The sequence below is a fragment of the Eucyclogobius newberryi genome, unplaced genomic scaffold (genome assembly GCF_026437365.1).
Source record: "Eucyclogobius newberryi isolate DKJ021-1_F unplaced genomic scaffold, fEucNew1.0.hap1 SCAF_5, whole genome shotgun sequence".
Lineage (NCBI taxonomy): Eukaryota > Metazoa > Chordata > Actinopteri > Gobiiformes > Gobiidae > Eucyclogobius > Eucyclogobius newberryi.
In genome coordinates, this window is record NW_027316167.1 from 5880341 (window position 1) to 5897626 (window position 17286).

The 17286-nt window shown below is 49.8% G+C and overlaps 1 protein-coding gene across 1 annotated transcript in view; it reads right to left on the reverse strand.

The window, feature by feature from the left end:
- The window catches only part of adamts17 (ADAM metallopeptidase with thrombospondin type 1 motif, 17), a 31363-nt gene that overhangs the window by 8577 nt on the left and 5500 nt on the right, over positions 1 to 17286 (reverse strand). The window contains exons 4-17 of the mRNA XM_072465624.1: positions 16559 to 16724; positions 15097 to 15266; positions 14404 to 14487; positions 13648 to 13799; positions 12157 to 12200; positions 7918 to 8023; positions 7137 to 7277; positions 6448 to 6598; positions 6274 to 6375; positions 4604 to 4749; positions 3843 to 4012; positions 3193 to 3320; positions 2254 to 2374; positions 79 to 159 (exon numbers count right to left, since the gene is read on the reverse strand). Of these exons, the coding sequence (XP_072321725.1) occupies positions 79 to 159; positions 2254 to 2374; positions 3193 to 3320; positions 3843 to 4012; positions 4604 to 4749; positions 6274 to 6375; positions 6448 to 6598; positions 7137 to 7277; positions 7918 to 8023; positions 12157 to 12200; positions 13648 to 13799; positions 14404 to 14487; positions 15097 to 15266; positions 16559 to 16724 (1762 nt within the window). The remainder of the gene's footprint in view (positions 1 to 78; positions 160 to 2253; positions 2375 to 3192; positions 3321 to 3842; positions 4013 to 4603; positions 4750 to 6273; positions 6376 to 6447; positions 6599 to 7136; positions 7278 to 7917; positions 8024 to 12156; positions 12201 to 13647; positions 13800 to 14403; positions 14488 to 15096; positions 15267 to 16558; positions 16725 to 17286) is intronic.

Consider the following 17286-nt stretch of genomic DNA (forward strand, 5'->3'; position numbering starts at 1 on the left):
AGTCCGGCGAGCACACTAGAGTACGGCGAGCACACTAGCAACTGTTCTGTTTGTGAAGTTTTAGTGTCTCATCTTTACCCAGGAAGCTGTGAGACGGCTTTCCCTCCACCACTTTGATCCTCCGCGCTCCTGCAGGGATCACCACCGCCTCGATGTACCCTGAGCAGAGAGACAGAGGAGGCGTCAGCCGCTGATCAGGAGGACCAGAGGGAGGACCAGAGGGAGGACCACAAGGAGAACAAGAGGGAGGACTACAGGGAGGACCACAGGGAAAACAAGAGGGAGGACCAGAGGGAGAACAAGAGGGAGGATCACAGGGAGAACAAGAGGGAGGATCACAGGGAGGACCAGAGGGAGAACAAGAGGGAGGATCACAGGGAGGACCAGAGGGAGGACCACAGGGATAACAAGAGGGAGGACCACAGGGAGAACAAGAGGGAGGACCAGAGGGAGAACAAGAGGGAGGACCAGAGGGAGGACCAGAGGGAGAACAAGAGGGAGGATCACAGGGAGAACAAGAGGGAGGACCACAGGGATGACCAGAGGGAGAACAAGAGGGAGGACCAGAGGGAGGACCAGAACAAGGACCAGAAAGAGGGGGACAGAGGAGGACAGAGGGGGACAGAGGAGGACAGAGAAGGACAGAAGAGGACAGAGGGGGACAGAGGAGGACAGAGAAGGACAGAGGGGGACAGAGGAGGACAGAGAAGGACAGAGGGGGACAGAGGAGGACAGAGAAGGGCAGAGGACAGAGGACAGACAGACACAGCTGGAACTGAATCATGCTCTTATCCTCCTGAAAACGTTGACTTCCCACGCTTCTAAAACCGCAGGGTGCCGTGGAACACTGTCCATTATAACAGCAGGTCAGAACGCTGTGATGAGCCCTGTGAATCAAACAGCACCATGGACAGCACTAATCACATCCCGCTGTGTGTCAACTCACACGTAACAGTCAATATAATTATGAGGTTGTACTGTGCATGGAGAAGACTTATTTATTCCCTGTACAATTGTATTTAAAGGTGCGCTAGGGTAAACTTTAGCTGCATGACCCGTAACTCAGAGCGTTACAAAAATATATACTTCAAATCAACGTACTGTATATACAATATCAACTTCCAAGTATGATATAAATACTGCACACATCTATAGTTATCTAGAGTCTGTCACCGCCTAAATGCAGTACACGTATAAATACAACGCACACGTATAAATGCAACACGCACAACGATAATATCAATAAGTCACAAATTGTCAGCCATCTATTCCAGTTGAAAGTCTTTAAAGTACCCATCATCAGGCGCAACAGCCATTAAAAGCTGAGTAATTGCACATAACATTCATTTAATTACTTAATAACTTAACCTCAAAGGCTCAAGTTCATTTGCACTGACATGTGTTTAAAAGTGCTACTGCAGCAGGGACAGAGGAACTTGTATGTCCCAGTGCGTTTAATGCCAAACTGTGGAGCGTTTTAGGCAAAGCAATCACATCTCCATGGAGACGAGAAGCAGGCGGTGCACAGTCCTCCTGAAAAGTCACGTGGCGTAACCTTTAAATACGTTAAAAAAGTCTATTATTTTACATGTTTCAACACAACACGCAACTGGTTTAATTATTGATGTTTGTGAGTTTGTGGGAACCAAACTCAGGACCCCAAACTAGACCAGAACCAGAATCAGAACCAGAACTAGAACCAAAACTAGAACCAGACCAGAACTAGACCAAAACTAGAACCAGAACTAGACCAAAACTAGAACCAGAACTAGAACCAGAACCAGAATTAGACCAGAACTAGAACCAGAACTAGACCAGAACCAGACCAGAACTAGACCAAAACTAGAACCAGAACTAGACCAAAACTAGAACCAAAACTAGACCAGACCTAGAACCAGACCAGAACTAGACCAAAACTAGAACTAGACCAAAACTAGAACCAAAACTAGAACCGGAACTAAGCAATGACTTGTATAGGACCAGCCCAAGTCCACATAAGGACTAAAATGGGCTCAATTTAGGGCAAAAAAAACCCCACAAGTGTGAGCGCACCTGAATAAATAAAACAAATAAATAGAGATAATTTCGCTGAAAACAAAAGGAAACAAGTCTATATTGAAACCAGACAGCAATATCAATAACTGAACCAGGATAACACAAAATCTTCATTGGGACAGAATCAGAATCAGACCACATAATCAGCAGTGCGAAAACGAAGCCTGAGGTGCAGCAGCGGTCAGCGAGCAGACTGACCCATGCCTTTGGTGTGGTTGAAGTCTCCCCTGACCACGCGGCACGAGCGCCCGTCCCCGTTACACGTGCCGCAGCGGTCCTCTTTGGAGGCAGAACCGATGATGCCGTCGCAGCCGATCTTCTGCAACGCCAACGAGAGAGAACGAGAGAGAGAACGATATCACGCGAATCGAGGACAGTTTAAAAAAGGTTACAAACATATACTGTGGATAAGTGAAAGGAGAAGATGTGTTTTGTGTGTTTTCAGCCTTGACCATTGGCAGAGCATCTATAACAGAAACAATCCGCTTTAGCGCAAATATATGCACCACATTTAACTGTCACGAATCGATTATTGTTAAAAGTAATATGATTTAAACAATAATTCATCATCATTGTTGACACCTTGCAATATTTAATCTCTTCATTAATAATAATCTTTTCATTCACATTGTCTAACATCACAAGTTTTACAAAAGATAAAGTTAGGTTTGTAGAATAAGTGAAGTGGCCTGAAAGCTGTGAGGAAATATATATACACACAATGACCTCTCACAGTTTTATGAAGATAAGTTTGTTATCTTAAGGTCGGGAGCAGGACCACGCCCATCTTACGCCCCTTCCTACACTATTTAAGCATCCAGGTCACACACATCAGCGTTCGTGACTTCGTGCCCCTCCCTCCGACCCTCTTTTAATCATTCTAATTATTCTACTTTCTTCTACTTCGATGGGGGTCTCGAGGCCCGGGAGCCTTCAGCCCTCATCGCCTGAAGCCCCAAAACTGCATCCACATCTGTGACTCGTGTTGTTCATGTTTCTCGTACGTCACTAAACACTTCATAGCTCGGGTCGTGGTCTTCGCTCGTGAAACGTGATGTAAAGAGCCTTTTCCTCAAAGACAGAACCAGAGCTCGTGTTGCACTTCCATCTGCACCGTATTGTGTATCCTGTGCGTACCTGACACCGCCCGTTCACACAGAGGTCAGCCTCATACGGGCCGCAGGGCGTCCCGTCCATCACCCGCTCCAACACCAGCACCGGAACGTTCCGCCCCACTGGACTGCAGAACAGCACGCACGGTTTCTCTGAGCCAATGGAAACACAGCGTTCACGTCAATGTGTGAGGACAGTTACAGAAACAATAGTGCGGAGAACGTGCCAAAGATGTGACAAAGCGAGCGGTGGCGCCTTGAGGTGAACTTTGAACCTGCCGTACGATGTGTTCGCACTCACGTCATTATTTATACGTCACATTTATACGTGCTAATATTGATGGTCTTTGTATATTTCACATTTGAATACCATGCAGCAGAGCAAGAGCTGGGACTTTTTTTTGTCGACAAACTTGAGAGAAGAACGTTTTGTCGAGGAGAACACAAGACACGCCCTTCTGTCTGACGTGGCTGTGATGTTCCCTCTGAAACTATTCAGGAATGACTCACATTAGATCTATTGTGAACATGAAAAGAATCTCCAAAACTGCCACTATTGTGAGGTTTTGAAGTTAATACAGTTGTAGTGAAGTGGTGACGACACGTGTTACAGTGCTGATGAACAGGTCGCCATGGCAATGACAGGCCGGAGGTTATCGTGTCATGTGTTCTCACCATCGTTCACCACGGCTGTCATCAAACTGCTCTTCAGGAGAGGAAACTGCCGGTCGTGGGACAGACACTGCAGGTCCCTGAAGCTGGGGGCCCCTTTAGGACAGTAGGGCCTCTCACAGGCCTTATGCTCCACACTGGTCTTCTGACAGTGTCGGCCCCCAGGACCAGGACTACAACCAAACACAGGGGGCATTAAAGAGGGCACAGCACCAATGCTAACATTATATATTTAAGAGTCGGGTATTCAGTCTTAAACTATAACATAATTTTAAAGCATTATTAGGGCTGCACAATGAAGAGCAATCAAATCATAAAGCAGTAACAGAAAAATGTTGTACATGGGATTCTGGTGTTTATCAGTTCATATTTCAGACTCTTGAATGTGAACGCTCCTGCAGATGTTTACCATGGGCACTCTGAACACACCAGACTCTATAGAAATATACATTGTTTTAAAATATTCTACTGTTCGAACTTCCAGGTTTTTTTTCCGCTTTTGTCTTTGTAAATCAAGATATAAACTACTCTAATCTACTCCACATTAGTCACTAAAACTACTAGAGCCACGATAGGCCTCACTACGTCCAGTTCTATGTCCAGTCTAATGCTGCAAGTGATCTGAGCCTCTAATGCAGGACAATACAGGATTATACAAACACAGATGAGGAAGCTAATGATGAAGAAACCCTGTTCACTGAGTGGAACACGTTTTGTACAAGTCAGCAGAAGATCTCTTTTAAATCTATGTCCACTGCACTTACGGCGGGTTGTCACACTTCCTCTGCCTGAACTGCACTCCGGTGCCACAGGTTCGGCTGCACATGCTCCACTGGCTCCAAGGGCTCCAGTCCCCGTCGATGTGCTGAGGGATTGGGCTCTTGATGACGCACTCGCCGGCTCTGCACCACTGCAACACAACGAGACGTGAGTTTAGCCCCGTTTACACTGCACAAGAGCCAATGTGTTTACACTGCACAAGAGCCCATGTGTTTCCACTGCACAAGAGCCAACGTGTTTCCACTGCACAAGAGCCAACGTGTTTCCACTGCACAAGAGCCAACGTGTTTCCACTGCACAAGAGCCAACGTGTTTACACTGCACAAGAGCCAACGTGTTTCCACTGCACAAGAGCCAACGTGTTTCCACTGCACAAGAGCCAATGTGTTTCCACTGCACAAGAGCCAATGTGTTTCCACTGCACAAGAGCCAACGTGTTTCCACTGCACAAGAGCCAACGTGTTTACATTGCACAAGAGCCAATGTGTTTCCACTGCACAAGAGCCCATGTGTTTCCACTGCACAAGAGCAAACGTGTTTCCACAGCACAAGAGCCAATGTGTTTCCACTGCACAAGAGCCCATGTGTTTCCACTGCACAAGAGCCAACGTGTTTCCACTGCACAAGAGCAAACGTGTTTCCACAGCACAAGAGCCAATGTGTTTCCACTGCACAAGAGCCAATGTGTTTCCACTGCACAAGAGCCAATGTGTTTCCACTGCACAAGAGCCAACGTGTTTCCACTGCACAAGAGCCAACGTGTTTCCACTGCACAAGAGCCAACGTGTTTACACAGCACAAGAGTCAATGTGTTTCCACTGCACAAGAGCCAATGTGTTTCCACTGCACAAGAGCCAATGTGTTTCCACTGCACAAGAGTCAACGTGTTTACACAGCACAAGAGTCAATGTGTTTCCACTGCACAAGAGCCAATGTGTTTCCACTGCACAAGAGTCAATGTGTTTCCACTGCACAAGAGCCAACGTGTTTCCACTGCACAAGAGCCAACGTGTTTCCACTGCACAAGAGCCAATGTGTTTCCACTGCACAAGAGCCAACGTGTTTCCACTGCACAAGAGCCAACGTGTTTCCACTGCACAAGAGCCAACGTGTTTCCACTGCACAAGAGTCAATGTGTTTCCACTGCACAAGAGCCAATGTGTTTCCACTGCACAAGAGCCAACGTGTTTCCACTGCACAAGAGCCAACGTGTTTCCACTGCACAAGAGCCAACGTGTTTCCACTGCACAAGAGCCAACGTGTTTCCACTGCACAAGAGCCAATGTGTTTCCACTGCACAAGAGCCAATGTGTTTCCATTTCAGCCACATTATTATAACAACATTATGTTATAAATATTATTATTCATAGTTTTATTATTTGTTGTTATTGGGCGGGGCTTAAGTAACATCCAGAACATAGAACATGGCTAATGCTATTTCTACTTGTTACACTTAAAAATTCCTGTGTAAAGCCGGATCTGCTTCTAAATAAATATGAATAAATATGATATATTCATGTTTAATTTATTTTTTTACTGAAATTATGCTCCAAAACTGGTCCAACAAAGACATTATTAATGAGTTTACTCTCATTTCAAACGCTAGCGATGCTCCCGCTGGTGGCATTAAAGCTTTAGTGTAAAGTGTTTGCACCTTGTCCACTCCACACTCCGTCCCGTCCAGAGGAGGATCCAGTTTGGTCTTACAGGCCGAGTCTCCCTCCACCATACACCACAGGCCGGCGCACATCAGGTGCTGCAGAGGACACAGACGGTTCCATTAGTGACACAAGTCTTCATGTTTGGGTCATGATCAGGGAGAGCGTACTTCCATGTCCGTGCAGAAGGTGGCGTTGGTTCCAAACAGGATCTGACACTGTTCGTCCACACTGTAGTGCATCCCGGGCAGCTTGGGAGAGAGCCGGATCTGGTAACGGCTCCTTGGGTCAGTGTGGAGCAGGCATGCGCTGGACTTAGACCTGGTCAAGCAACAGAAGACGAAATCACATTTGAGACTGTGAAGGAAAAGTATAATATGTTGTACGATGATTACACCAGGACAATAACTGCTGTTTGTTTCACCCTTCGGACCGGGTCCAGTCTGAAGTCAGAGGGACACTCAGGGACAGCTTAAGGCAGGTTAAGACATTAAACATTCAAGAAGACACATGAAAACACATCTGAGACGTTACAAAGGAAACACAGACTATTCACAGTAGAAACAACAAGCGTGAGATACTTGTGCATGGCTCATTTGTTTCTTTGTTTCAGCCAATTGATAAGGACTTTTTGAAGTTTAAGCGGTTTCCATGGTTTCGGTCTATGTTCACTGTATATTTCTCACTCTCGTGCCTCTGATAGACGACGCCATTTTGTTTCATTTAGTCCTGCATCCGTAAGTACCACAGAGCGTCTTCAACATCGTCGTAGCACTTGAATTCATAACGACGTGGGCCTTAAAACTCGGGTTCTACGCCGCCGGCGTCATCAGAACGCGCTCGCGGGGGAAATCCTCACCGCAGGAAGTTCTCCAAGTCGTCCCGGCTGCACGACGACCAGGAAAGGTCGCTGGGATTCCGACCTTTGACCCATTCTCCAGACATGATGTGGGAGTGGCCGGTGCAGGAGGGGTGGTCATCGTCGTGGCTCATCCCCATGCTGCGAACAACATGTTAGTCAGAGGTCGCCGTGACAACGTGACAGCGCGCTCTAAAGGGAATAACAACGATACGGTACGGGACATAATGTGTTTAAAGAGATTCCCCAAATGTGTTTAAATTATCTTTAATCATATTTAAACAGACTTAATGTAAACATACAGCACCAGGATCACGACAGATTTAATGTATTTAATGTAGTGATGATAGAACCAGGAAGAGTTTATGTTTCATATGCGCTAAATCAGGCTTTAGGGCTTATTGATAAATGCTGTAATTATAATAATAAATGTATACTTTCTGTAACTTAGACAAGGCAAGAGAGGAGAGAAAGAGCAAGAGCAAGAGAAAGAGAAAGAGAAAGAGAAAGAGAAAGAGAGAGGAAGAGAGGGGAGGAAGAGAAGAGAGAAAGAGAGGAGAGAAAGAGAGGGTGGGAACAGAGGAGAGAAAGAGAGGGAGGAAGAGGGGGAGAAAGAGAGGGGAGGAGGAGATGAGAGGGGAGAAAGAGAGGGAGAAAGAGAGGAGCGGCGACTGTATGAGGGAGAGGGAGGGGAACGAATTGGCTGGCAGACCTGTCAGTTAAAATATGCTCGTTTCTATGACGATACACAGGTGTTATTAAGGAGGAAGTGGACAGTTACTTGTGTCCCAGCTCGTGGGCGATGGTGAAGGCCAGATTCAGTCCATTGTCCTCCGCCAAAACGCACTTCCTCCTGGTGCTGCAGACTCCTCCCAGATACGCAATACCTACGGCACAGGGTCTCACAGTCAACACGCCAGACCACGCAGGACCACGCCGGAGCACGCCAGACCACGCAGGACCACGCCGGAGCACGCCAGACCACGCAGGACCACGCCGGAGCACGCCGGGCCATGCCGGAGCACGCAGGACCACGCCGGAGCACGCAGGAGCACGCCGGAGCACGCCGGGCCATGCCGGACCACACCGGAGCACGCAGGACCACGCCGGACCACGCAGGACCACGCCGGAGCACGCAGGACCACGCCGGAGCACGCAGGAGCACGCAGGACCACGCCGGACAACGCGGGAGCACGCAGGACCACGCCGGAGCACGCAGGAGCACGCCGGACAACGCGGGCATCATGGGCATCGTACCTTCTCACAGTAGGTGGTGTGTTTTATTCTGAAGCCAGACGTGGTGTGTTTGCTCAGTGGCGTGGGAACAGGTGTGTTTGAGTTTTACTGCTACACGGTGACGCCGGGCTGTAATTACCGCTCTGATGTCTACGATCTGATACGACAGCGGGAAAGAATCTGAGAAATGCCCCACAAAAAAGGAAGAAGAGCGGCTCTGAAGTTTTACGAGGTGTGAGAGCAGACGAGGGCAGGATGCAGGGCTGAGGGGCAGGGCAGGGTGCAGGGCCGAGGGGCAGGGCAGGGTGCAGGGCCGAGGGGCAGGGCAGGGTGCAGGGCCGAGGGGCAGGGCAGGGTGCAGGGCCGAGGGGCAGGGCAGGGTGCAGGGCCGAGGGGCAGGGCAGGGTGCAGGGCCGAGGGGCAGGGCAGGGTGCAGGGCCGAGGGGCAGGGTGCAGGGACGAGGGGCAGGGCAGGGTGCAGGGCCGAGGGGCAGGGCAGGGTGCAGGGCCGAGGGGCAGGGCAGGGGGGGCTAAAGTTCACCCCTGAATGTGCGGAGGGTAATATCCAGTGAAGGGTTTGTTTCCCCAAAAAACAAAATATATATGAAATTATTCTACCCTTCTTGAGAAAACTATACTGTTATAATATATAATATATAATATAATAAAAATGGAAATATCTGTCTTTTCAACTGAACTTTAAAAAAAAAAACACTGCACTCTTGAGGGTCTAAACTGCACTCTTAGGGGCTACACTGCCCTCTGAGGGTCTACACTGCACTCTGAGGGTCTACACTGCACTCTTGAGGGTCCACACTGCACTCTTGAGGGTCTACACTGCACTCTGAGGGTCCAACACTGCACTGCACTCTTGAGGGTCTACACTGCACTCTTGAGGGTCTACACTGCATTCTTGAGGGTCTACACTGCACTCTTGAGGGTCTACACTGCACTCTTGAGGGTCTACACTGCACTCTTGAGGGTCTACACTGCACTCTTGAGGGTCTACACTGCACTCTTGAGGGTCTACACTGCACTCTGAGGGTCCAACACTGCACTGCACTCTTGAGGATCTACACTGCACTCTTGAGGGTCCACTCTGCACTCTTGAGGGTCCACACTGCACTCTTGAGGGTCCACACTGCACTCTTGAAGGTCCACACTGCACTCTTGAGGGTCTACACTGCACTCTGAGGGTCCAACACTGCACTGCACTCTTGAGGATCTACACTGCATTATTGAGGGTCTACACTGCATTCTTGAGGGTCTACACTGCACTCTTGAGGGTCTACACTGCACTCTTGAGGGTCTACACTGCACTCTTGAGGGTCTACACTGCACTCTTGAGGGTCCACTCTGCACTCTTGAGGGTCCACACTGCACTCTTGAAGGTCCACACTGCACTCTTGAGGGTCTACACTGCACTCTGAGGGTCCAACACTGCACTGCACTCTTGAGGGTCTACACTGCATTCTTGAGGGTCTACACTGCACTTTTGAGGGTCTACACTGCACTTCTGAGGGTCTACACTGCACTCTTGAGGGTCTACACTGCACTCTTGAGGGTCTACACTGCACTCTTGAGGGTCTACACTGCACTCTTGAGGGTCTACACTGCACTCTTGAGGGTCCACACTGCACTCTTGAGGGTCCACACTGCACTCTGAGGGTCCACACTGCACTCTGAGGGTCCACACTGCACTCTGAGGGTCCACACTGCACTCTGAGGGTCCACACTGCACTCTTGAGGGTCCACACTGCACTCTTGAGGGTCTACACTGCACTCTTGAGGGTCTACACTGCACTCATGAGGGTCCAACACTGCACTTTTGAGGGTCTACACTGCACTCTTGAGGGTCCACACTGCACTCTTGAGGGTCCACACTGCACTCTTGAGGGTCCACACTGCACTCTTGAGGGTCCACACTGCACTCTTGAAGGTCCACACTGCACTCTTGAAGGTCCACACTGCACCCTTGAGGGTCTACACTGCACTCTGAGGGTCCAACACTGCACTGCACTCTTGAGGGTCTACACTGCATTCTTGAGGGTCTACACTGCATTCTTGAGGGTCTACACTGCATTCTTGAGGGTCTACACTGCATTCTTAAGGGTCTACACTGCACTCTTGAGGGTCCACTCTGCACTCTTGAGGGTCCACTCTGCACTCTTGAGGGTCCACACTGCACTCTTGAAGGTCCACACTGCACTCTTGAAGGTCCACACTGCACTCTTGAGGGTCCATACTGCACTCTTGAGGGTCCACACTGCATTCTTGAGGGTCTACACTGCATTCTTGAGGGTCTACACTGCATTCTTAAGGGTCTACACTGCACTCTTGAGGGTCCACTCTGCACTCTTGAGGGTCCATACTGCACTCTTGAGGGTCCACACTGCACTCTGAGGGTCTACACTGCACTCTTGAGGGTCTACACTGCACTCTTGAGGGTCTACACTGCACTCTTGAGGGTCCACACTGCACTCTTGAGGGTCCACACTGCACTCTGAGGGTCCACACTGCACTCTGAGGGTCCACACTGCACTCTGAGGGTCCACACTGCACTCTGAGGGTCCACACTGCACTCTTGAGGGTCCACACTGCACTCTTGAGGGTCTACACTGCACTCTTGAGGGTCTACACTGCACTCATGAGGGTCCAACACTGCACTTTTGAGGGTCTACACTGCACTCTTGAGGGTCCACACTGCACTCTTGAGGGTCCACACTGCACTCTTGAGGGTCCACACTGCACTCTTGAGGGTCCACACTGCACTCTTGAAGGTCCACACTGCACTCTTGAAGGTCCACACTGCACCCTTGAGGGTCTACACTGCACTCTGAGGGTCCAACACTGCACTGCACTCTTGAGGGTCTACACTGCATTCTTGAGGGTCTACACTGCATTCTTGAGGGTCTACACTGCATTCTTGAGGGTCTACACTGCATTCTTAAGGGTCTACACTGCACTCTTGAGGGTCCACTCTGCACTCTTGAGGGTCCACTCTGCACTCTTGAGGGTCCACACTGCACTCTTGAAGGTCCACACTGCACTCTTGAAGGTCCACACTGCACTCTTGAGGGTCCATACTGCACTCTTGAGGGTCCACACTGCATTCTTGAGGGTCTACACTGCATTCTTGAGGGTCTACACTGCATTCTTAAGGGTCTACACTGCATTCTTGAGGGTCTACACTGCATTCTTAAGGGTCTACACTGCACTCTTGAGGGTCCACTCTGCACTCTTGAGGGTCCATACTGCACTCTTGAGGGTCCACACTGCACTCTGAGGGTCCACACTGCACTCTGAGGGTCCAACACTGCATTCCACACGTCAGCGGGCCCCGGGGCAGGTCCGTATCCCCCCGATCAGCAGATTTGGGTTTGCATTTCGATACAAACGCAGCATGATGTAATAAAGAGATTAGCATTGATCCCCCGACTGGATGTCCGTGCAAGGTTTTTTTTTCTGTGTCAGCCTAAAGCCTTTATCCTCCCAGACACGCAGTATTTGTACAGAGGTCTGCTCAAACACAAATACTCTGCCGGACAAACACTGCGCGTACCCGGCGACGCACTAAAAGCAGGTAAACGTTTGTGTGTTCTACAGAGCTTTTGTGTGTTTAGCGCCACGGCAAAATAAAATCAAGTTCAGCTGTGGCAAAGTCGAATCAGATTCTCTTTGTTTTTGGATGGAGCAGATGTTTTTTTCGTACATATTTATGTGGTGAGAAAAGTGTCGACACGCTGACCCGACGCTTAGGTTTGTCTTTGTTACTGCGACTTACCCACGGTGTCGCAGGGCTCGTTTTTGTGGACGCAGAAGTCTGTCCTGAAAGAAGCGACACGGAGGACAAACATTCAGAATCCTGTAATAGACATGACAAGGTCCAGGGAGACTCTGAATAACAAAATAGATTACGAAACAAGATTAGGGATGGGCGATATCTCAGTGATTGTATTGAGCACTATCTACAGATTCTCTCTAACATCGGTATCGGTCCATAAATAAATGTAAAGAGGCCGATATTTGGCCCGTCACAGCTCCAGTCTGTTTAGGCCCAAGTGTCATTCCCAGTGCATCAGGTTTGTCATTTAGAGCAGACTAATTGATATAATACTAAAGTAAAACATTTGTGATCTTTACTTGCTTCACATCCGCATCGGCGAATATCGGTCACAGCAGCAAGCACAATATTGGATATCGGTATCGGCTGAACTTGCTCCAGGGACAGTCATCGTGAGCTCATTTACAGTGAACAAACTAATAAACGTCAAGAACATGGCCCTGTATTTTACTGCCCTGCAACACGTGTGACGTGTGATTAGACCCCCGCACCTAAGACAATGATCCAAATAATCCCCTTTGGGTTTGGGACACATCTGCAATACTCACACTGATGACAATTAAAGAACAAAAACTGCATTTTCACCGCATAAATGTGTCTGAAATAGCAATAATAACTAGAATGCAATGAATGCATTTCATTTTCATTACCAGTGTCACTGTCATTATATTTATTTGGTTTGTGAATGAAGCTATAACCCTCTGTGTCTCAGCGGGACAGGGCAGACGGTCGCCCGTCTGCAGCGGGACAGGGCAGTCGCCCGTCTGCAGCGGGACAGGGCAGTCGCCCGTCTGCAGCGGGACAGGGCAGTCGCCCGTCTGCAAGCGGGACAGGTCAGTCGCCCGTCTGCAGCGGGACAGGTCAGTCGGCCGTCTGCAGCGGGACAGGGCAGTCGCCCGTCTGCAGCGGGACAGGGCAGTCGCCCGTCTGCAGCGGGACAGGTCAGTCGGCCGTCTGCAGCGGGACAGGGCAGTCGCCCGTCTGCAGCGGGACAGGGCAGTCGCCCGTCTGCAAGCGGGACAGGTCAGTCGCCCGTCTGCAGCGGGACAGGTCAGTCGGCCGTCTGCAGCGGGACAGGGCAGTCGCCCGTCTGCAGCGGGACAGGGCAGTCGCCCGTCTGCAGCGGGACAGGTCAGTCGGCCGTCTGCAGCGGGACAGGGCAGTCGCCCGTCTGCAGCGGGACAGGGCAGTCGCCCGTCTGCAGCGGGACAGGGCAGTCGCCCGTCTGCAGCGGGACAGGGCAGTCGCCCGTCTGCAGCGGGACAGGGCAGTCGCCCGTCTGCAGCGGGACAGGGCGGACGGTCGCCCGTCTGCAGTGGGACAGGGCACATTCCTGAGGCACTGTTAGTATTTATGAATATTGTTATCAGTCATATTGGTCAGTATCCCACAGCGACACTAAAGCTGACCCCACATGCAGCTGTGTTGTACCTGGTCACCAGCACAGCCGCGTCCACCGGCACGTCGTCCCTGGCCCCGGGCAGATAGTTGGTGCCCAGGTAACGGGCGCCCAGCTCATGGTACTGCCAGTGACAGAAGCTCTCCAGGGAGCGCTCTCCGTGGTGGCTCACCTTCAGCTTGGCCTGCAGAACGCACCAGCACAGAGGTTCAACTGTCTGAACTACCACTCGACAGCGTCTGTTTGTTTGTTTGTTATTTGTGAGTGATGAAAGTCCCATTTCTAAATCTGGTAAGATCGCACACGTCTCACGTTCATTCTCTCACGTCGGAGGTTGTATCAGGAAATAACCGTGTTGAAATGTCTGGACACTTCAGAGTTTATGACGACATTTTGAGCCTGATTAGCCCCTCCCCCTCGTTCGGTAGGCGTGGCCCGAGTAGCGCCTCTCATAACTGACTCTTGGGCGTGGCGCTCCTCGTGTCTGTGGAGCCGGTGCCATTCTGTTTCCTCTGTCAGCTCCAAAAACCTCCAATTGTAAACTTCCAACAGCCAATCAGAGCAGCCCGACTATGTTACCTCATCACAAGCTCGTACTTCCATTGATTTCCTTCAGGTTTAAAAATACAGGAAGTCACTGGACCTGTTTTAGATGTAAAGTTATGATCTATGCATGAATTTATTACTAAAACCCCCCAAAAAGCGTTGAGATAAATAATAGTTGTCACATGTTTGGTCACGTTTGGTCACATGTTTGGTCACATGTTTGGTCACATGTTTGTACGTACTGGACGGTTATGGAGCAGCAGCAGCTTGGTGACCCGGATGTTGATCCTGGTGCCCAGACTCTGGTGCTGAAACATGTTGTAGACCTGCAAAGGTTCAAAGGTCAGGGACACGCCAATAACACATATATAACAAAATCAATCAAAATGTGCTGCATGAATGTGTCACAACAAGGACTAAATGTAAAAAGTCCTCCAGAAGAGATGAGTCTTTTGCAGAGATTTAAAAATAGTCATAATAATACATTTTTAACGTGTAAATCATTTCACGAATAATTAACGACACAGAGATAATATTCAATCATTAAAGCTTGGCACGGCTACAGAAGAACGTGCTAATTAACTGTAAATCAATAATCGCGATAATTCAGGTCACAATCAAAGTCGCAGGAGTCAAAAAATAAAAAAATTGACAGTTTTAGAAAGCAAAGATTTAAGTTTTTATCACATTTAACTTTATTTTGTGTTTCAGAATGTAAAATTGCACAAACTTCTCAATAATCGTGAATAATCGTTAAATTGTGATGTTTTTTTCTCACAATAATCGCGACATCGTACTCAAAACACAAATAAAAACAAAATATGTATACTTTTGTACTGCAAAGTCAAAAAGCGGTGACATTATTTGGGGAGGAGCCACACACCGCATGGGGAGGAGCCACACGCCGCATGGGGAGGAGCCACACGTGTACTGACCATGTTCATGACGGTCAGCAGGAAGCGCTGCGCTGCCTCCGCCCCGTGGTACTGCACCATGTCGGCGTCCGCCACCACCACAGTCTCCACCGTGTGCGCCTCCTGCACCGCGATGGAGTGCCTCCTCCTCCTCCCGCGGCCCGTTGCTCCCGGCGACGGCCTCCTCGGCGCTGGCAACGACACACGGCACGCTCAGAGTCAGTGGGCCTGTCCCGTCGCAAGCTGCGCCTCTCAAACTGTCCCACCTGAGCGCATTCTGAGCGCATCATTCTGGGGTTTAGAGTCAACTGAATCCACATTTGGGTCATAGTCTGGGTTAGTTCTGTGGGTTTAGTGCCATTTTAGACCTGGAACAGTTGTGTTTTAGTCCTGGTTTAGATCTGGTGAGAGAAGTGGTTCCCAACCTTTTGCCCGCGCTGACCCTCATTTCTCTCCAGGATCTTTACATTTCATACAGCGTAAAGTCAAGTCTCTGTGTGTAAACTATGTAGATAACTATGTTCAAACGGACTCAAACACAGAGAAGATCAGGCTTAGAATGAGCGTAAACGAGTGCGTTCCCACGTTGTCCACATCAAAGTGAGGGATTAAATGTAAAATATAACCCAGTAAAAAGTGGTGGTTTTAGAGGTGCAGCAGATGAAAGTCTTTATGAGGACATGTGATTTACTGAGGACACATGAAGGGTCAATGTGAAAACACATGTGAAGAACGGGCCTTTCAGTGCTCGAGCGCCAAGAGAGCACAGGGGACGGGACGGGACACAGGACGGGACACAAGATGGGACACAGGACAGGACAGAGGACGGGACACAGGATGGGACATAGGACGGGACACAGGACGTGACACAGGACGTGACACAGGACGGAACACAGGACACAGGACAGGACACAGGACGGGACAGAGGACGGGACACAGGACGTGACACAGGACGTGACACAGGACGGAACACAGGACACAGGACAGGACACAGGACGGGACAGAGGACGGGACACAGGACGGAACACAGGACAGGAAAGGACAGAACAGGACGGGACACAGGACGGAACACAGGACGGAACACAGGACGGGACACAGGACGGGACACAGGACGGGACACAGGACGGGACACAGGACGGGACACAGGACGGGAAAGGACAGAACAGGACGGGACACAGGACGGAACAGAAGACGGGACACAGGACAGGAAAGGAGAGAACAGGACAGGACAGGACCGAACACGACAGGACAGGACAGGACCGAACAGGACAGGACGAGACAGAACAGAACAGGACAGGACAGATCAGGACAGGACAGATCAGGACAGGACAGGTCAGGACAGGACAGATCAGGACAGGACCGAACACGACACGACAGGACCGAACAGGACAGGACAGGACGAGACAGAACAGAACAGAACAGGACAGGTCAGGACAGGACAGGACAGAACAGGACAGGGCAGGGCAGGGCAGAACATATTCACCTTGGGCAGTGCCGCAGGAGCTGGACTGGTCCCCGGATGACCTGAGATCTGGCGCGGAACGTTTTTGTCTCCGTACTCTGTGTTTCTGACCAGAGAAGGACAGCAGCGGGGACTTGAGGAGAGGCTCGATGAAGAACACGTCCTCTCCGGTGTGGACCAGCCCCGTCTGTGGACATTAACAATCAGAGACTCACCCACACTCAGCTGCTTCACAAACGCCCTGAAAACTGACAAAAAACTGTTCAAAAATGCTTTCAAATACATTTATTACCGAGTATTTATTGTCCCGCAGTTCAAGTGTTACATGTTTTTGTTATAATAGGTCTGAAGTTGGCTGAAGACGTTTTCCTGACTAAACCATGTTATCAAATGCCAAGACCTCAATACAGATGAGAACTGGACCTGAAGGAAGGATGAAGAGTAACGGTCATGGGCCCCAGAGCAGGCTTTAGCACCGGGCCCTACAAGGAACAAGTCTGGAGCCTTTTTTATGTTTTTGAATAAAACCCTAACAGAGGACAGTAGGCTTAGGCCCTCCAAGTCATATTCACAGTTTAAATCTGACAATACAGTCATTTCTAGGGTGGATTAAGGGCCCCTGCACCGTCTGAACGACCGGCCTGATGTCCGGCCCCTGATGAACAGAATGGACTTGGAACCAGGCCTCTGTCCAGGAGCAACACAACCACAGCATCACTGACCGCATGTCTCCTTCAAACACACACTTG